The sequence below is a fragment of the Rhamphochromis longiceps genome, linkage group LG18 (assembly GCF_057381845.1).
Source record: "Rhamphochromis longiceps isolate RC_006_pf linkage group LG18, R_longiceps_female_GT1.1, whole genome shotgun sequence".
Classification (NCBI taxonomy): domain Eukaryota; kingdom Metazoa; phylum Chordata; class Actinopteri; order Cichliformes; family Cichlidae; genus Rhamphochromis; species Rhamphochromis longiceps.
Genome location: NC_140574.1, coordinates 22,023,611 through 22,036,715, shown reverse-complemented (window position 1 = coordinate 22,036,715; position 13,105 = coordinate 22,023,611). Strand labels below are relative to the sequence as shown.

General features: G+C 39.1%; 1 protein-coding gene across 1 annotated transcript; it reads right to left on the bottom strand.

Annotated features, from left to right (window-relative positions):
- Nucleotides 1-3,802: 3,802 nt before the first annotated feature.
- Nucleotides 3,803-12,413, bottom strand: fndc7a (fibronectin type III domain containing 7a). The gene is made up of 14 exons (XM_085388733.1): nt 12,244-12,413; nt 11,743-11,761; nt 11,379-11,636; nt 9,796-10,056; nt 8,886-9,143; nt 8,533-8,784; nt 7,591-7,845; nt 6,912-7,169; nt 6,158-6,415; nt 5,592-5,846; nt 5,200-5,463; nt 5,072-5,101; nt 4,693-4,729; nt 3,803-4,480 (listed from the first exon to the last, which is right to left on the bottom strand). Exons 1-13 carry the CDS (start codon nt 12,298-12,300, stop codon nt 4,698-4,700), a joined length of 2,457 nt encoding a protein of 818 aa, XP_085244859.1. The 5' UTR covers nt 12,301-12,413; the 3' UTR covers nt 3,803-4,480; nt 4,693-4,697.
- Nucleotides 12,414-13,105: the final 692 nt, after the last annotated feature.

The following is a 13,105-nucleotide window of genomic DNA, read 5'->3' as shown; positions in this document are numbered from 1 at the left end:
TGATCTTTGGGTTTTTGTTCAGTAATCAGCGTGACCTGTGTATAAACACATAAAAGAGATAACGTTGGTGTTTCCGTCATGTACTGCTGGCTTTAACTGTACAAAGGTTGTTCGACACTATGAAACACATACAGACTTCATGATGTTCGGCTAATATTTTTATTGTGAATATTAATCATGCTGACCTCGCTCTGTACACCACGCAGCGAGGTCAGCATATCCACGATATCCTCAGCTTCATGAGTTAACACAAAGTTTCCCAGCTGACTATCTAACTGCCAACTATTCCAGAGACGTGAAAATATACAGCATAAAGAAAAGTGTAAGAGACTCAGCAGCAGATTAGAATAACAGTTATACATTTAATAAATCACCAAATGAATCCAAGAAACGAGCAAACCTGTTCCGACAATTTGAATTTGTATTCCCTCAGCTGCAGACTCGCTGCTGTTTAAATGTTTGAAAAGGAAGATTAGATATAAAAAACGTCAAACATAGACTCAGTCTGCCTTCACATTTGATATGAGGCCAGCACGTATAGTGGCCTCAGCAGGCTATTACTGAAATACACGTGCTATATCTTAAACTATGATATAAATAGGGAGGTCCTATTAACATATTTAGTTTTAAAGGACACCTTCCTGCCTTTAGTCTCATTCATGAGCAGTATTCGTTTTCTTCTAACATCCAGAAGTCTGCACAATGTGTTTCATAGTTTGTAACAAGCCTTTGACAGGTAAACATAACATGACCGAAAAAGCAAAAAAAAAAAAAAAAAAAAAAAAAAGAGAGAGAGAGAGTGTTGACATAAGAAGAGAAAATGCTCTCAATTATGGAGACAGACAAATGGTTCATTTATGTTTGATGTGTGTTTATTCCTCCCTAAATATCGTCGGTGAAGTTTGCCATGCACGTCAGATTTTCCTGCGCATTTTTATACCTCTGCCAACAGAGAGAGAAAAAAAATCACATTCTAACAGACAGCTGGTGCTTAGAATACAGTTGAATAACTATTAAAAAACAGATGATATTTAGATGATAGTTCAGTCTAACACATGTGCCAGTGAACCATTAAACGTCTGTGAAACTATGCAGTTATGAAACGTAACTTTAACCTCAGCCAAACCGATTTGCTCAGTTGTAAATAAAACAGCGACGTAAACGTGACCCGACAGACAGAACCTGAGTGAATGAAGTCCAGCGTTTAACCACTGAGAGCTAAAACTCAGCTGAGGTTTGAAAGCTGTGTGCTGGTGATTGGACATCAGCCGCTGATAAAGCTGGCTCGCGTATAAAGTGCTCTGTAAGGAAACGAGCTCCAGCAGCTCTGCGCTCGGGGAAAATACTATATTTACTTATCTTGTGCAGAAAAATGCGCTGACATTGCGTTATATCGAGCACCGGCTGCCCAGTTAAACTGTGACTATCACCAGGTAACTAGGCGTGTTTCTTGAATTAGCAGCAGGTGTTAAACAGCTGACAGATGAGGAGGAGGATGCATGCAGGTAAACTGAGGGTCTGCTGAGCTGATCGCTGGTTTCGTGAGAAAAATGTCAGCTCGTTCTTTATGTTACAGAAGCACAGAGACACAAGACCAGGCGGAAAGAGACGATCGTTCGGTGAAAATGAGAATCTGCGAATGCAACATGTGGAACACGGAGAGTGGAATATGTAAACAAACCGGTTAATGTACCCCCTCGGTGCGCTCTGCATGCTAACTGTTAGCAGAGCTAGTGAAATCTCTGAAAACATCTGAGCACTTTTGCAAACATGTTCTATGTTGACAACCTGACCAGACATACGTCGCGACATTCGCGGCTAAAACACTGTTAAAAGTGTAGCTGGTGACAGAAAAACGGGGTATTTTAAAACTACACCACCACCATTGCTGCCTGTGATTTGATCTGCATTCTGGGATAACTGGCTGCCCCAAGTCTACACAAGCAATCGATTATCTAGGATCGACCTGTTTTGACTTACTTTGCACGGCAACCAATCAAATGTTAGAGAAGCTGCATGGGCAGCGTTAACCCCGCCCCCTGAGTTTGATGGGTGAGGCTGACAGATAAAATTATTTCATGACGAGAGCCAGGCGTCAGGACTGCCAAAATGAAATAAATAAATATATCATTAAATAATTAATTAAATGTGTCAATAATTAATTAAATGTGTCAATAATTAATTAAAATGTGAAATACATAAATAATTAATTAAATGTGTCAATAATTAATTAATTAAATGTGTCAATAATTAATTAAAATGTGAAATACATAAATAATTAATTAAATGTGTCAATAATTAATTAATTACATGTGTCATAACTATTTATTTAATTAATTAATTCCAATTTTAATTAATTATTGACACATTTAATTAATTATTTAATGGTGTATTTAATTAATTCATTATGGCAGTCCTGGCGTTCCATATTATGTGAGCGCGAGGAGGGAGAAAAAGGGAAGTGGAAAGGTACGAGTTGTCATCGAGGAAAAACGGGAGCTGGAAGCATGTAAATATAATAATAACCACTGCAGCCAAGAAGAGTGCCTGACGAGCCCAGTTGTAAGTAAGCTATTAAGACTCGACTGTACACCGTGTTCGTGTTTTCCTCCGAAAACAATAAGTTCCGTTGGAGCAGCCTTTCAACGCCTCTCTCTGTCTCTCGCAAGAAAAGTTGACCCAGACAACAAAGTAAAGCTATTTTTCGGCTACGAGCCGACAGGGACCCCGCCGTATTAGTCAGAGGTCCCTTTACTACAGTTCGGAGTCGCGGACCTTCAGTAATAGTAATAAATCACACAGCAATAGTACATTCACGTTGTTGTAAAAAGCATGATAATATATTAACTAATCCAAAGTATTCAGAATACGTTACTGTCATTGAGTAACGTAACGGAATACGTTACAGAATACATTTTGGGGCATGTATTCTGTATTCTGTAATGGAATACATTTTAAAAGTAACCTTCCCAACACTGGAAACCACCAAATACAGATTTAAAATATCATGTCACATTTAAACTCCAACTCAAGTAACCTATATTCAACAACAGCATAATAAAACAGGAAATTATATTTTCTGTGTGCCACCCCAATATTCAGGGGCCTCCATATGGAGACACCCCTGCTGACTGGTAAAAATAATTATTTAATGTTTTACTACAAATATTAACATCTTTGAGATTAGTTATTTCAGAATGAAATCAGTTTGTAGAACACCAGATGTGCCAGTTGACTACCACTGGACATCTGTTTATATGATTATTGCCAGTTGGTCAGTTCTCCGTTGCTCTAGTTGTGTTTCTCTACTTCTTTTCTTTCCAACACAAAGCTTTAACTGTGTTTTGGCATTCATTGCTTCAATTTAAAAGATGCTGACGTAGAGAAAGGTGGAAAATCAGGAGGATAAGAGGGGATATTAGATGTAACAAAAGATGTTCTAATCCAAATTTGTCAGTGTTTGTGTTACAGTGAAAACTTATATTCTTCCTTTGTGTTATTTCATATCGTCCCAGCAGGATCTTTAGTCAGCTAAAATGCAGTCACAATGAGACCACAGACAGACAGATATACAACTTTTAAGTAATATCTTAGTGGAAGATCAATTTCAGGATCTTACCGTGATCATTTTCAGGAAAATCTTGGGTGTAATTTCAATTTAATTTCAGTTTTATCCGTAACAAATCACAACAGCAGTTGCCTCGAGGTGCCTTATATTGTGAGGTAACTCCAACAATCAGACAAATCAAACAAATAATTTAAATACTGACAGACTGACTTTACACAGCGTTGTGATGCAGAACAATTTGCTTTATTTTTTTTATCATCTGTCATCTGGGAGAAAACAAATCCAATGAAAGCAGGTGTGACATTCAATATTTCTCTGGCAATATGATCAGATGAGTCATCCACAGACTCCATGAGACGGATCCCTGTTGCCCCACGTTCAAGCTTCACAACCGGGAGACATCAAACTGAAGCCATATGGAGGTCCTCTACTTGGAGAAGTCCTAATATACTGTTTTAAAATTTGAATGATTACTGCTATGACACTTTTAAGTCGGGCCTCAGCATAATGTTTCAAGCTTTGTTTCTTTTCCATATTTTATAGTCGTCATTTCTTGTTTTTTTTTCACAGTGTAACTTCTAACTGAAACAGGACGCATGAAACATGAGGAGTCGAGGAGCCAATAGTAAAACACTTATTCTTTTTTTTTTAAATGCAGCAAAATTTTAAAATAATATATCTTAATAGCGCTCAGTAAATGCTCACATAATTTTTTTTCCCTGTTTTTCAAGTTCGTTTATCTTTGGATTTAATATTTATTTTTAAGCTTATTAGTTAACAGATATTCATTTTATTGGATATTAATTATTATCAGACTCAGTGTCATCGTGGTATACAGAGTCTTCACAGTTATCACTGGTGTAAACATCGGCCTCTGTCCTTGTTGCTGTGTTGGTGGTTGGGGTGTTCACACTGGGAGAAAAAGGCAGGAGAAGTTCATCTTAGTAAAAACAAGAATCCTTTGTGGAACATTATACTCTAGAAATCACACTACAGCGATAGCGTACAGAGTCTGAGGCTATTTTACAGCCACTCGTAACAGACACAATAACATGGGCGTGTCATCATCTCCAGGTTTCCAAGATGTGATGTGAACAACGTTGAATGAGAAACAACAAACTCACCACAGTTAATTCACACTTCGTCTCACACGAGAAATTACTGAGGAAAGAAAGAGACGGCATTTTAACAATAGCTCAAAGCTTAAGAGGAAACAGCTAGCAAAATGTAAATAGTTTTTTATGGTTGTGTTTTTAAACAATGATATTCAGAAGTAACACCTCATGAACAAAATATATTAATATAGAAACAAACTTTTAAATGACATAGTTGGATTCTACCTAAGGATGGAGTCAGTAGATGTTTCTCTCTTTTTTCTGTCTTTATGCTAAACTACGAGACTTCCGGCTTTAGCCAATGAAATTCTTTTTGAGTGGTAGAAACAAACTAAAAGATATAATCAGTGTGTAACTATCATTGTTTTAGGTATAAGATGATACGTACCCATGCCAGCGTTACTTCCAGGGCAGGGAACTAAGGATAAATGAAAAGTGTAAAAGCAGCTGTTAGAATCGACTCGTTATACAAATTTAAAAATCAGAGTAAATGCGCTCCTTGAATTTTGTTCCCACCTGAGTACGTCCTGGGCTGGCAGAAGGTGACTTTGCTCCCGTACTTTTCCACAGGTGCCGCCACCACTGTGTAGACATCCCCACATGTTTCTTCCTGGATGTCACAGTACATGCTGCCTGCAGCTGCCATACAGGTGTAGTTTGCTCCGGTGCCATACAGCTCCACTGTGTGATTATAGATCTGAGGGCCGAGCGAACGCCAGTATACCCTCAGGGTGTTGTTGGTCCTGCGATAGAGCTTGATCCCCGTTGGACAGCAGGCACCTGTAAAAGAGTGAGTGTAGAGTTGTGCTTTTGTAAAAAAAATCTTTTTTGACAGTGTGAAGATTTCTACTTTTCCCTCCATTAGATGTAAAAATATTACAAATGTGTTTGTATTTATCGATCCTCACTGGAAGAGAATCCACGATATTTGCACTCTGACTTCTGTCCTGTGCTGCTGATTGCTTCCAGGTTGACGCTGTAGTTGGTTCCACAGGTGATGCACCCCATCAGGCAGTGGGTGTCTAGAGTGTGGCATTTGGCATACCCTCGTGGTGATGTCAGGGAGGTAATGAATGAGCGAGCTCCAGTGCTAGGTGACCAGGTCACATTGGTCATAGCCTGGGTGACCTGGGTCACGTTCACAGACATGGGGCAGCAAGGGCCTTAAGGGAAGAATACAGAACAGACTTAAGTATGGGAGGATTTTTAGATTCCTAGATTCAGTACATGTCATGCTTCCTCATGAGAAGCATCCACATTGGTGTTTTGCGTATAAACTTGAGAACTAATTCATTTCATTTAATGAATGACAAAAGCTTTTGGCACATGTCTAACTGTTGATAACCTTAAAAGCAGAGATCAGCTTTAGCTCGATGCAACTTTAGCATATGGCTCAAATTAAAGTTGCTGTTTGGTGGACCAATTGTACATTTTGTTGTGGGGTTTAACAGCGTAACCAATCAGACTGTCATACCTGTTTCCAAAGTTTTACTGAATCCTGGCAGACTTTTCCCCACAGCTGTTGTGGCCACTGCTGTAACCTCGTAGACAGAGCCGCAGGGCAGTTGCGTGAGCACACAGGAGCTGTTCGTCGACTGGCAGCTTTGTCTGTCATAGCGTCCAGTGGCAGTGATGGTATAATTCGTGTTGGGGGTGTTGGGTGTGGTGAAGAGGATTCTGTATGTGGAACTGTTGGTCTGAGTCATATTCAGGATCTCTGGAGTGCAGGGAGCTGCAGCAAGACACACATAAAAGAGTTGGTCACTTCAAAATTACAGAGATACAAATACAGAGTGAAACATTACTGCAAAAGAAGAAATAGAAAGTTTGGAAAATGTACTGATTCATACTTGTAATTCTGTTCACATTTGTAGACAAAATGTGAAGCAACTGGTATTTTCTAGTAGCTTAGCTAAATAAAAACCAGAAGCATAGGAAGAAAACTTGCCCCATATCAAGAGAAGAGAAGAGAAGAGAAGAGAAGAGAAGAGAAGAGAAGAGAAGAGAAGAGAAGAGAAGAGAAGAGGAGAGGCTTTCTCCTGGTGACCCTTCTACACAAACCATACTTGTTCAGTCTTTTTCAAATTGTGCTGTGATAACGTGTAACTTTTAACATGCTTTGGATTTTTTTAGCTTCACTGAGCGATGCACAGTCTGAGCTTCAGATGAATTTGCACACAATTTGTGTGTGTTTCATAAAAACAGTCACTCTTCAGTGTTTAAATTACCTGTCTCATGCGTTTGCGGCTTGCAGGTGCGGTTGCATCCTCGTAAATCGCAGCAAGGTGTCACAGTCACAGAATAAGCTGTGTTGCAACTCAAATCTGAGAGCGCACACACCGGTGCTGTGTCGTTGCAGTGGATGACGTCTTTAGTCTGTGCTGCTGTCGTCTCATACAGTTCAGCTCCTTTGACTGGTGTCCACATGACTTCCAGGGTCTCCGTAGAAACCAGCTTTATCATAACATCCAGTGGGCAACAAGGGACTGAGGAGGAGGCGGAGAGAAGAAACTAATTAAAAATAATTAAAAAAAACAGGCAAATAACCACACACAGCCAACTGTGAGTTTCTCTTAGTTTGGTCATAAAACTGCTGTAGCTTTAAAGTTGGGTTATACATTTTGTCTGTCTAAAAGTGGGCTTTTCCTGTCATGACAACTCAGGCTTAATCATGAAAATGACTTTTTTCTTAAACAATAGCAGCATAGTAGTTACTTCAGAGATGTTTACCTTTAGTTCCGACAAAGGACTTTTGAAATGAGGAAAAAATCCCATAAGAAACAAGCATAAACAAAAGCACTGGCCTGATCCTATAGGATGTGATTGGATGGATAGTGCTGGGTTGGAGTAGACTGTGTTAATAGTGGTGCTGCTGTATATGTGGGTGCTTTTGTGTGAAAGTCATACTGGTAGTGTAGTTGCGGACATGTCCATAAGGGCTGGAGCCGGCCTGGTTGTAAGGGAATACGGTAGTGAGGTAGGTGTAGCCACACATGCAGGAAAATGGGCAGGTGGTTAAACTGGTGTTACAGAACGTCTCCATTCCATCATCCCGCTTTATGAACGCCATGTAGTACTCCACCAGTGGCACTCCGTCCCACATCACGGAGCAGTTACCTGCTCTGGGCTCCTCCACCCAGATGTTCTCTGGCGGACATGGGTCTGTCAGAGAGAGACAATGGTCCTCAATGGTCCTTGAGTAATAACAGTAATGGACTTCACATGTCAAAGACTCCATGTGATAATTTGTCAAATATGCTTATTGGTTTTCATTAGGAGAGCTTGATGATCTGGTCACATCTGTAAAAGGCTTGTGGCTAACAGCTAAATGAATTCAAGATTATTCTTTTTTTCACTAAATTCACAAAGATTTAGCACAGGTCAGCTGATCACAGCCTGAACACTAAATCTGGAGCAACAGAAATGATTGTGTTTTCCTTTGTCACAAAAAAGTTCCAGTTGCAATTCCTTTTAGTCAGCTTGAAGCTGGTTCAAAAACTGAGCCAATCCCCATGGACTCCCATGATAAAATGTTTAGTTTTACAGCAGAGCACAGGGTGCTTAAAAGAACAACAACAACAACAAATCTAAAAAAACAGCTAATTTAGTTCTTCGTTTCATTAATAGATCTTCTTTTAAGGTATAAATTTGCATTCACAGATAGTGTAGTTCATTTGAGAACAATGGGCTTCACATGAGCTAATTACAACCAAGAGCAGGATTTCTCAATATTGAAATTCTAGTATTTTATTTCAATGCTACTGAGAGCTAATTTCAAAAGTTTTGAGAGTGCTTTAAATGAATAATAGTATAAGACAAACAACCATACATTACGAATGATATACCCACATGTTATGTAGTTAGCCGGTTCAGAGGGGCTGCTGGGTCCAGCATCGTTATAGGCTATGACATAGACTGAGTGGTTTTGTCCACAATCTGCAGGATTAATGTAACAGTAACTGTTTTCTGTGGAACAGTTTTGGCCATTAGAGGTCCAGACTAAGTAGAGATTAGCACCCCTCACTTGTGACCAGAATACAGCAATCCCAAGAGCCCGTCCTGGAGTCACCTGAACGTGAGTCACATCTGGGCTCTGAGGACCTGGAAATGAAACCACAATGAAATCAATAACAGCAGTCATGACTGGTCCTCTGGTACGGGTTCAAATGTTTATCAGCCTAATTTTTGAGAAGGTTTCTTACGTGTAATTTGACAGACAGTGACATCATCACCAGTGCGACCCTCAGAGTCCCATGCCGTGCCCTTAATACAGTATGTAGTTCCTGATTCAAGGTTATCAAACTTCACCGTGGTGTCAGTGGTGTTGAGTTTGAGGCGGGTGTTGGATCCCTCTCTGATGATGACCAGTGTGTAGAGGACGGCGTCCTTCACTGGGTCCCAGTTCACAAGGATGGTGCCATTGGTAGGAGAGGATGTGTTCAAGTTGGGAGCCATTACAACTGCAGATGTGATCAGGGGGAGAATGAAGAGTTAATGGGATTAATGGGGAATAAAAACAAACAAACCAACAAAGAGACCTTACTTCTCCTCTCCTTGTTCCCATTTCTTTATAAGATATGAAATAGAAACTACTTTCCTGTGATCCTGTTACATTCAGTTACCCTTCAGGATGCGAGACAACCTAGTTCTCATGGTTTCTCTTTTCACTTATGAAACCACCATGGAGCAGCGAGTGGATACAGTTTCCACCCTCGTGCTAGTTGCAACGACTTGGGCACCCATGACAATGGGCGGTGAAATGGTAAGCCACTATTGCCAGTGGAGTGAGATAACAAGTTATTGTTCTAAGGAGGAACAGAAACCTGTGTTTCACTCTTTATAGGCTGATTACCATCTTTACGGTAAAGTGGAACTAGAAGATAGTTATAAGTGCACTGTCAGTCACACCCGACTTGGCCCTCTCAGAATCAGCTGATGCTTTTGTACAGACGGCATCCAAATTTTTACTTTCATATTATTAAAATTTCTGAGTTACATGACCTCAAGGTACAACATTTCACTGCTGAAAATTATATTTAACTTATGCTTTTATTTTACATGGAATGGCCCGATTATTTCTTCTAATTTAGCTCGTTTCAGATATTGACGTACCTGTCCTGGCCTCTGTGGGGTAGGATGGCTGGCTTCTCCCGCCTAAGTTGACGGACATGACGCTGAGGACGTAGTCTGTGTATGGCTGGAGCTCCACCATGGTACCTGGAGAGCTGCTCACAGTGCTCTCCTTGAAGAAATCACCTGTCTTTGACTCTGCCCTCAGGATGTAGCTGGTCGCCCCAGATACCTCTTTGAACTCAACAGTGATGCTGTTGCTGTTTTTGGAGTAGGCTTGCCCAATGCTGGGTACATCAGGGGCTAAGGAGCAGATGGTAGATGTCAGTCAGATAGATTCCAAAATAAAAGCTTTTCTATTTGTAAGAGAAGTACAATGTATCACTGAAATACAAAACAAACAAACAAACAAACAAAAAACATCTTTTGGGTTATTATCTCAGAATTTCTACCTACTAACATATATTTCTTAAAAAATAACTCAAATTTGAGAAACTAACTTCAAATTTCAAGTTCCAAATAAGAATTTTGAGACAATAATCCAAACTATAGATTTATTGATGACGACATGTTTTTCTTTTTCAGAAGCAAAAACAATTTTCCATAACAACTCCTGTAAGAATGCCATCTACAATGTTATAGATGCAGCAGTTGACCACCACTACCAAATTTAAGTGCAGTTCTCAATAAAGTCTCCTTTTTACATTATAGTTTACTACATGTAAAACAAATAAACATTTACATTCTTACATTTATACATATTTATTCACATGTTACTGACAATTTGCACACTAAGATTTTATTTGAAAATTCTGAAATGACTGCATAGGCCTACAGTTTATTATTTCCTCACATTTTCAGAAAAGCCTCTTGAGGCCTGAGCGCTTGGTTGGAGTGGGTTTCAAATATCTCTTTGATATTCAAGGTTAGTTGAGTCCAATAAATATAAAACTTGTTTCTATACTAAAAGCCAAAATGTAATGTCTTCAAATGAGAACACGGCGTCTCAGGAGGATAACAAAAACGATTGTGTTGTCTATGGAAATATTGGAAAATGTGCAGCATAATTTGAAACGGCTGAAAGAGTTGTCTGAAATGTTTTTCTGGCTGTTCCATGTAACAAAGAGTGATGATATAAAAAAAAGAGAAAAACAGCAGAAAAAATGTAACAAGAACATTTTCACTTTTAATTAAACCATGTTTGACAAAGTATTTTGGGTATTTCATAACTATTAAATAGAGCTATTTAACAACAACACAGTACAAGTAAAATGTTTGCCCAAACTATCTCATTAATATATGCACTAAAATAAATAGATACTTTTGTTAATTCATAATGCAAAAAAAATTAAAATTACATTTAAATTTTCCATGTATTTTCTTTTACACAGATACACTGTAAAATGTTACATTGACTGATACATTTCATTGTAGTCAAATGAAATGTACTTTATTGTTGGTGTGTAATCAGTTGATGACAAGAACATTTTTCTTAATTTCTCACTATATGAATAAATAAACCTTTGATTTTCTATATTTTAAGTTTTACGTTACTCAAAATTATTGCTTCGTGTTTATTTATCAATAAAGGTTTGCCCCTTTCTGTTTTTTCTGATGTTACCAACCTGTCGTCTCCTCAGTCTTTGCACTGCTGAGCACCCTGAGATTATTGTCCATAGCTTCTAACTGCATGGTGTACACCGTGTTTGGTGACAGGGAGTTAACTGAGCCCATGACTGTGTTGCCACCGAACTGAGCAAAGACGGGTCTTTCCGGGGAGTTCTTGGGGGTTGCTGTGATCTTGTAGGAGCTGGCACCAGTGTGGCCGCTCCACTGCACTGTCATGCTCTTGGATGTCACTGTAAACACTGACAACCTGATGTCTGAAGAAGATAAAGCAGAAAGTGTGATTAAAGGGGAATGTGATTAATTTACATCTTAAAGTATCTTAACCAATAAGTATCTCAAATATGAAAGAAGCTCTGTTACCATTTTGAGCCATGCATATCTGAAAGTGAGAAAAAAAGTCAGTTTAATGAATGAAACAATGAATGATCTTGTTAATGAAAGTCAGGAAATACAGTCAATTAAAGACAAGGGTATCCTTCCAAAGATAGTAAGCTTCTGCTATTCCACATTATATCCTGAGGCAAATTATGCCCTGTATCACATTCTCAGAGCATGAGAGGCAGCAGGCTGCACATTACCTTCACTCAACACAGATTTCAGGACTGGTCAGTGCAGGTATTTCTTTCAGGTCGGAATGAATTTGTCTATTGAGGTACGGCTGGGCATGCCGCTCGCACTTGTTGAAAGCCGTGATACTCAAAAGGGCCTGTGTTCATATGTCTCAAACGTCCTCTACTCCCTGCTCTCTATCTGGATTTATGCAGCATGCACAATATCAAAACATTTTACCTTTGATGTGGAAAACACTGTAAATTACTTTGGTTTAAATTAACGCTGAATGAGAAAATAAGAACATCTTACCCCACTGAAGGTCAATAAAAACAAAAGCTTCAGCATCTTTAACTGCAACGTCCCCATGCCCTCAGTTTTTTTCTGCTATCCACTGCCTCGAGGTGAGATGCTGTTTCTCAAACTGATTTTAGGGAAGCAACTTGGTCTTAAATTTTTTACTTTCTTCTCTTTCTTCTACCTTCCTCTCTCTCCAACATGAAATGACAGGTGTGTTATTGTTTCAGCAAATACCAAAGAGCCCACAGGCTTTAACTCCTCCCCTCAGGGGTGTCTGTCTGTCTCTTACCTATCAGACCTAGACAAGGAAGCTCACCTTTGTTAGATGACAATGTTGATGATAACACTTGTATAACAAATGAATGTTCATCTTTTCTAGTCTTTATGACGTGAATTAAAAAAATAAGCACAATACTTTCCTGTATTACTGAAGATCTTACTTTTCCCTGTGAGGACAAAAGAAGGTTACACTATATCATATTCCACTGAGGCGTGGCGTGCTCTTTTGTGGGAACTGACCTCAAACTTTTAATTTAGGACAACATGTCTTATCATTGATTCCGAGTACAACTGAATGCATAATCTGATATGATTTGCATCCACATTTTTCTTTTCTTATTTAGTAACATTTTTGGTCAACTTATTTGATATACAGTCCACCCAATATAAAAGTGCTCGCAACAAAACTCCACTTTCTCTACCTCAACCCGTCAATTTAAAAGACCATTTCTGACCTGAATAAAAAGCACATAAAAACTCTACTCCAAATGTGATCAGCATATCTGCTGAGAGACATGTCTGGGGCTGGGGAGAACATACGTGAATGCATATGACAGACGGGGAAACACAAGGACGGAACTGCATGATTGGGATC

Coding starts and splice junctions, on each gene's coding strand:
- fndc7a (XM_085388733.1), bottom strand. CDS start 12,300: ATGGGGACGTTGCAGTTAAAGATGCTGAAGCTTTTGTTTTTATTGACC. Junction 9,144..9,795: donor CCCCACAGAGGCCAGGACAG/GTACGTCAATAT, acceptor TCACATCTGCAG/TTGTAATGGCTCCCAACTTG. Junction 7,170..7,590: donor TGTCCGCAACTACACTACCA/GTATGACTTTCA, acceptor CCTCCTCCTCAG/TCCCTTGTTGCCCACTGGAT.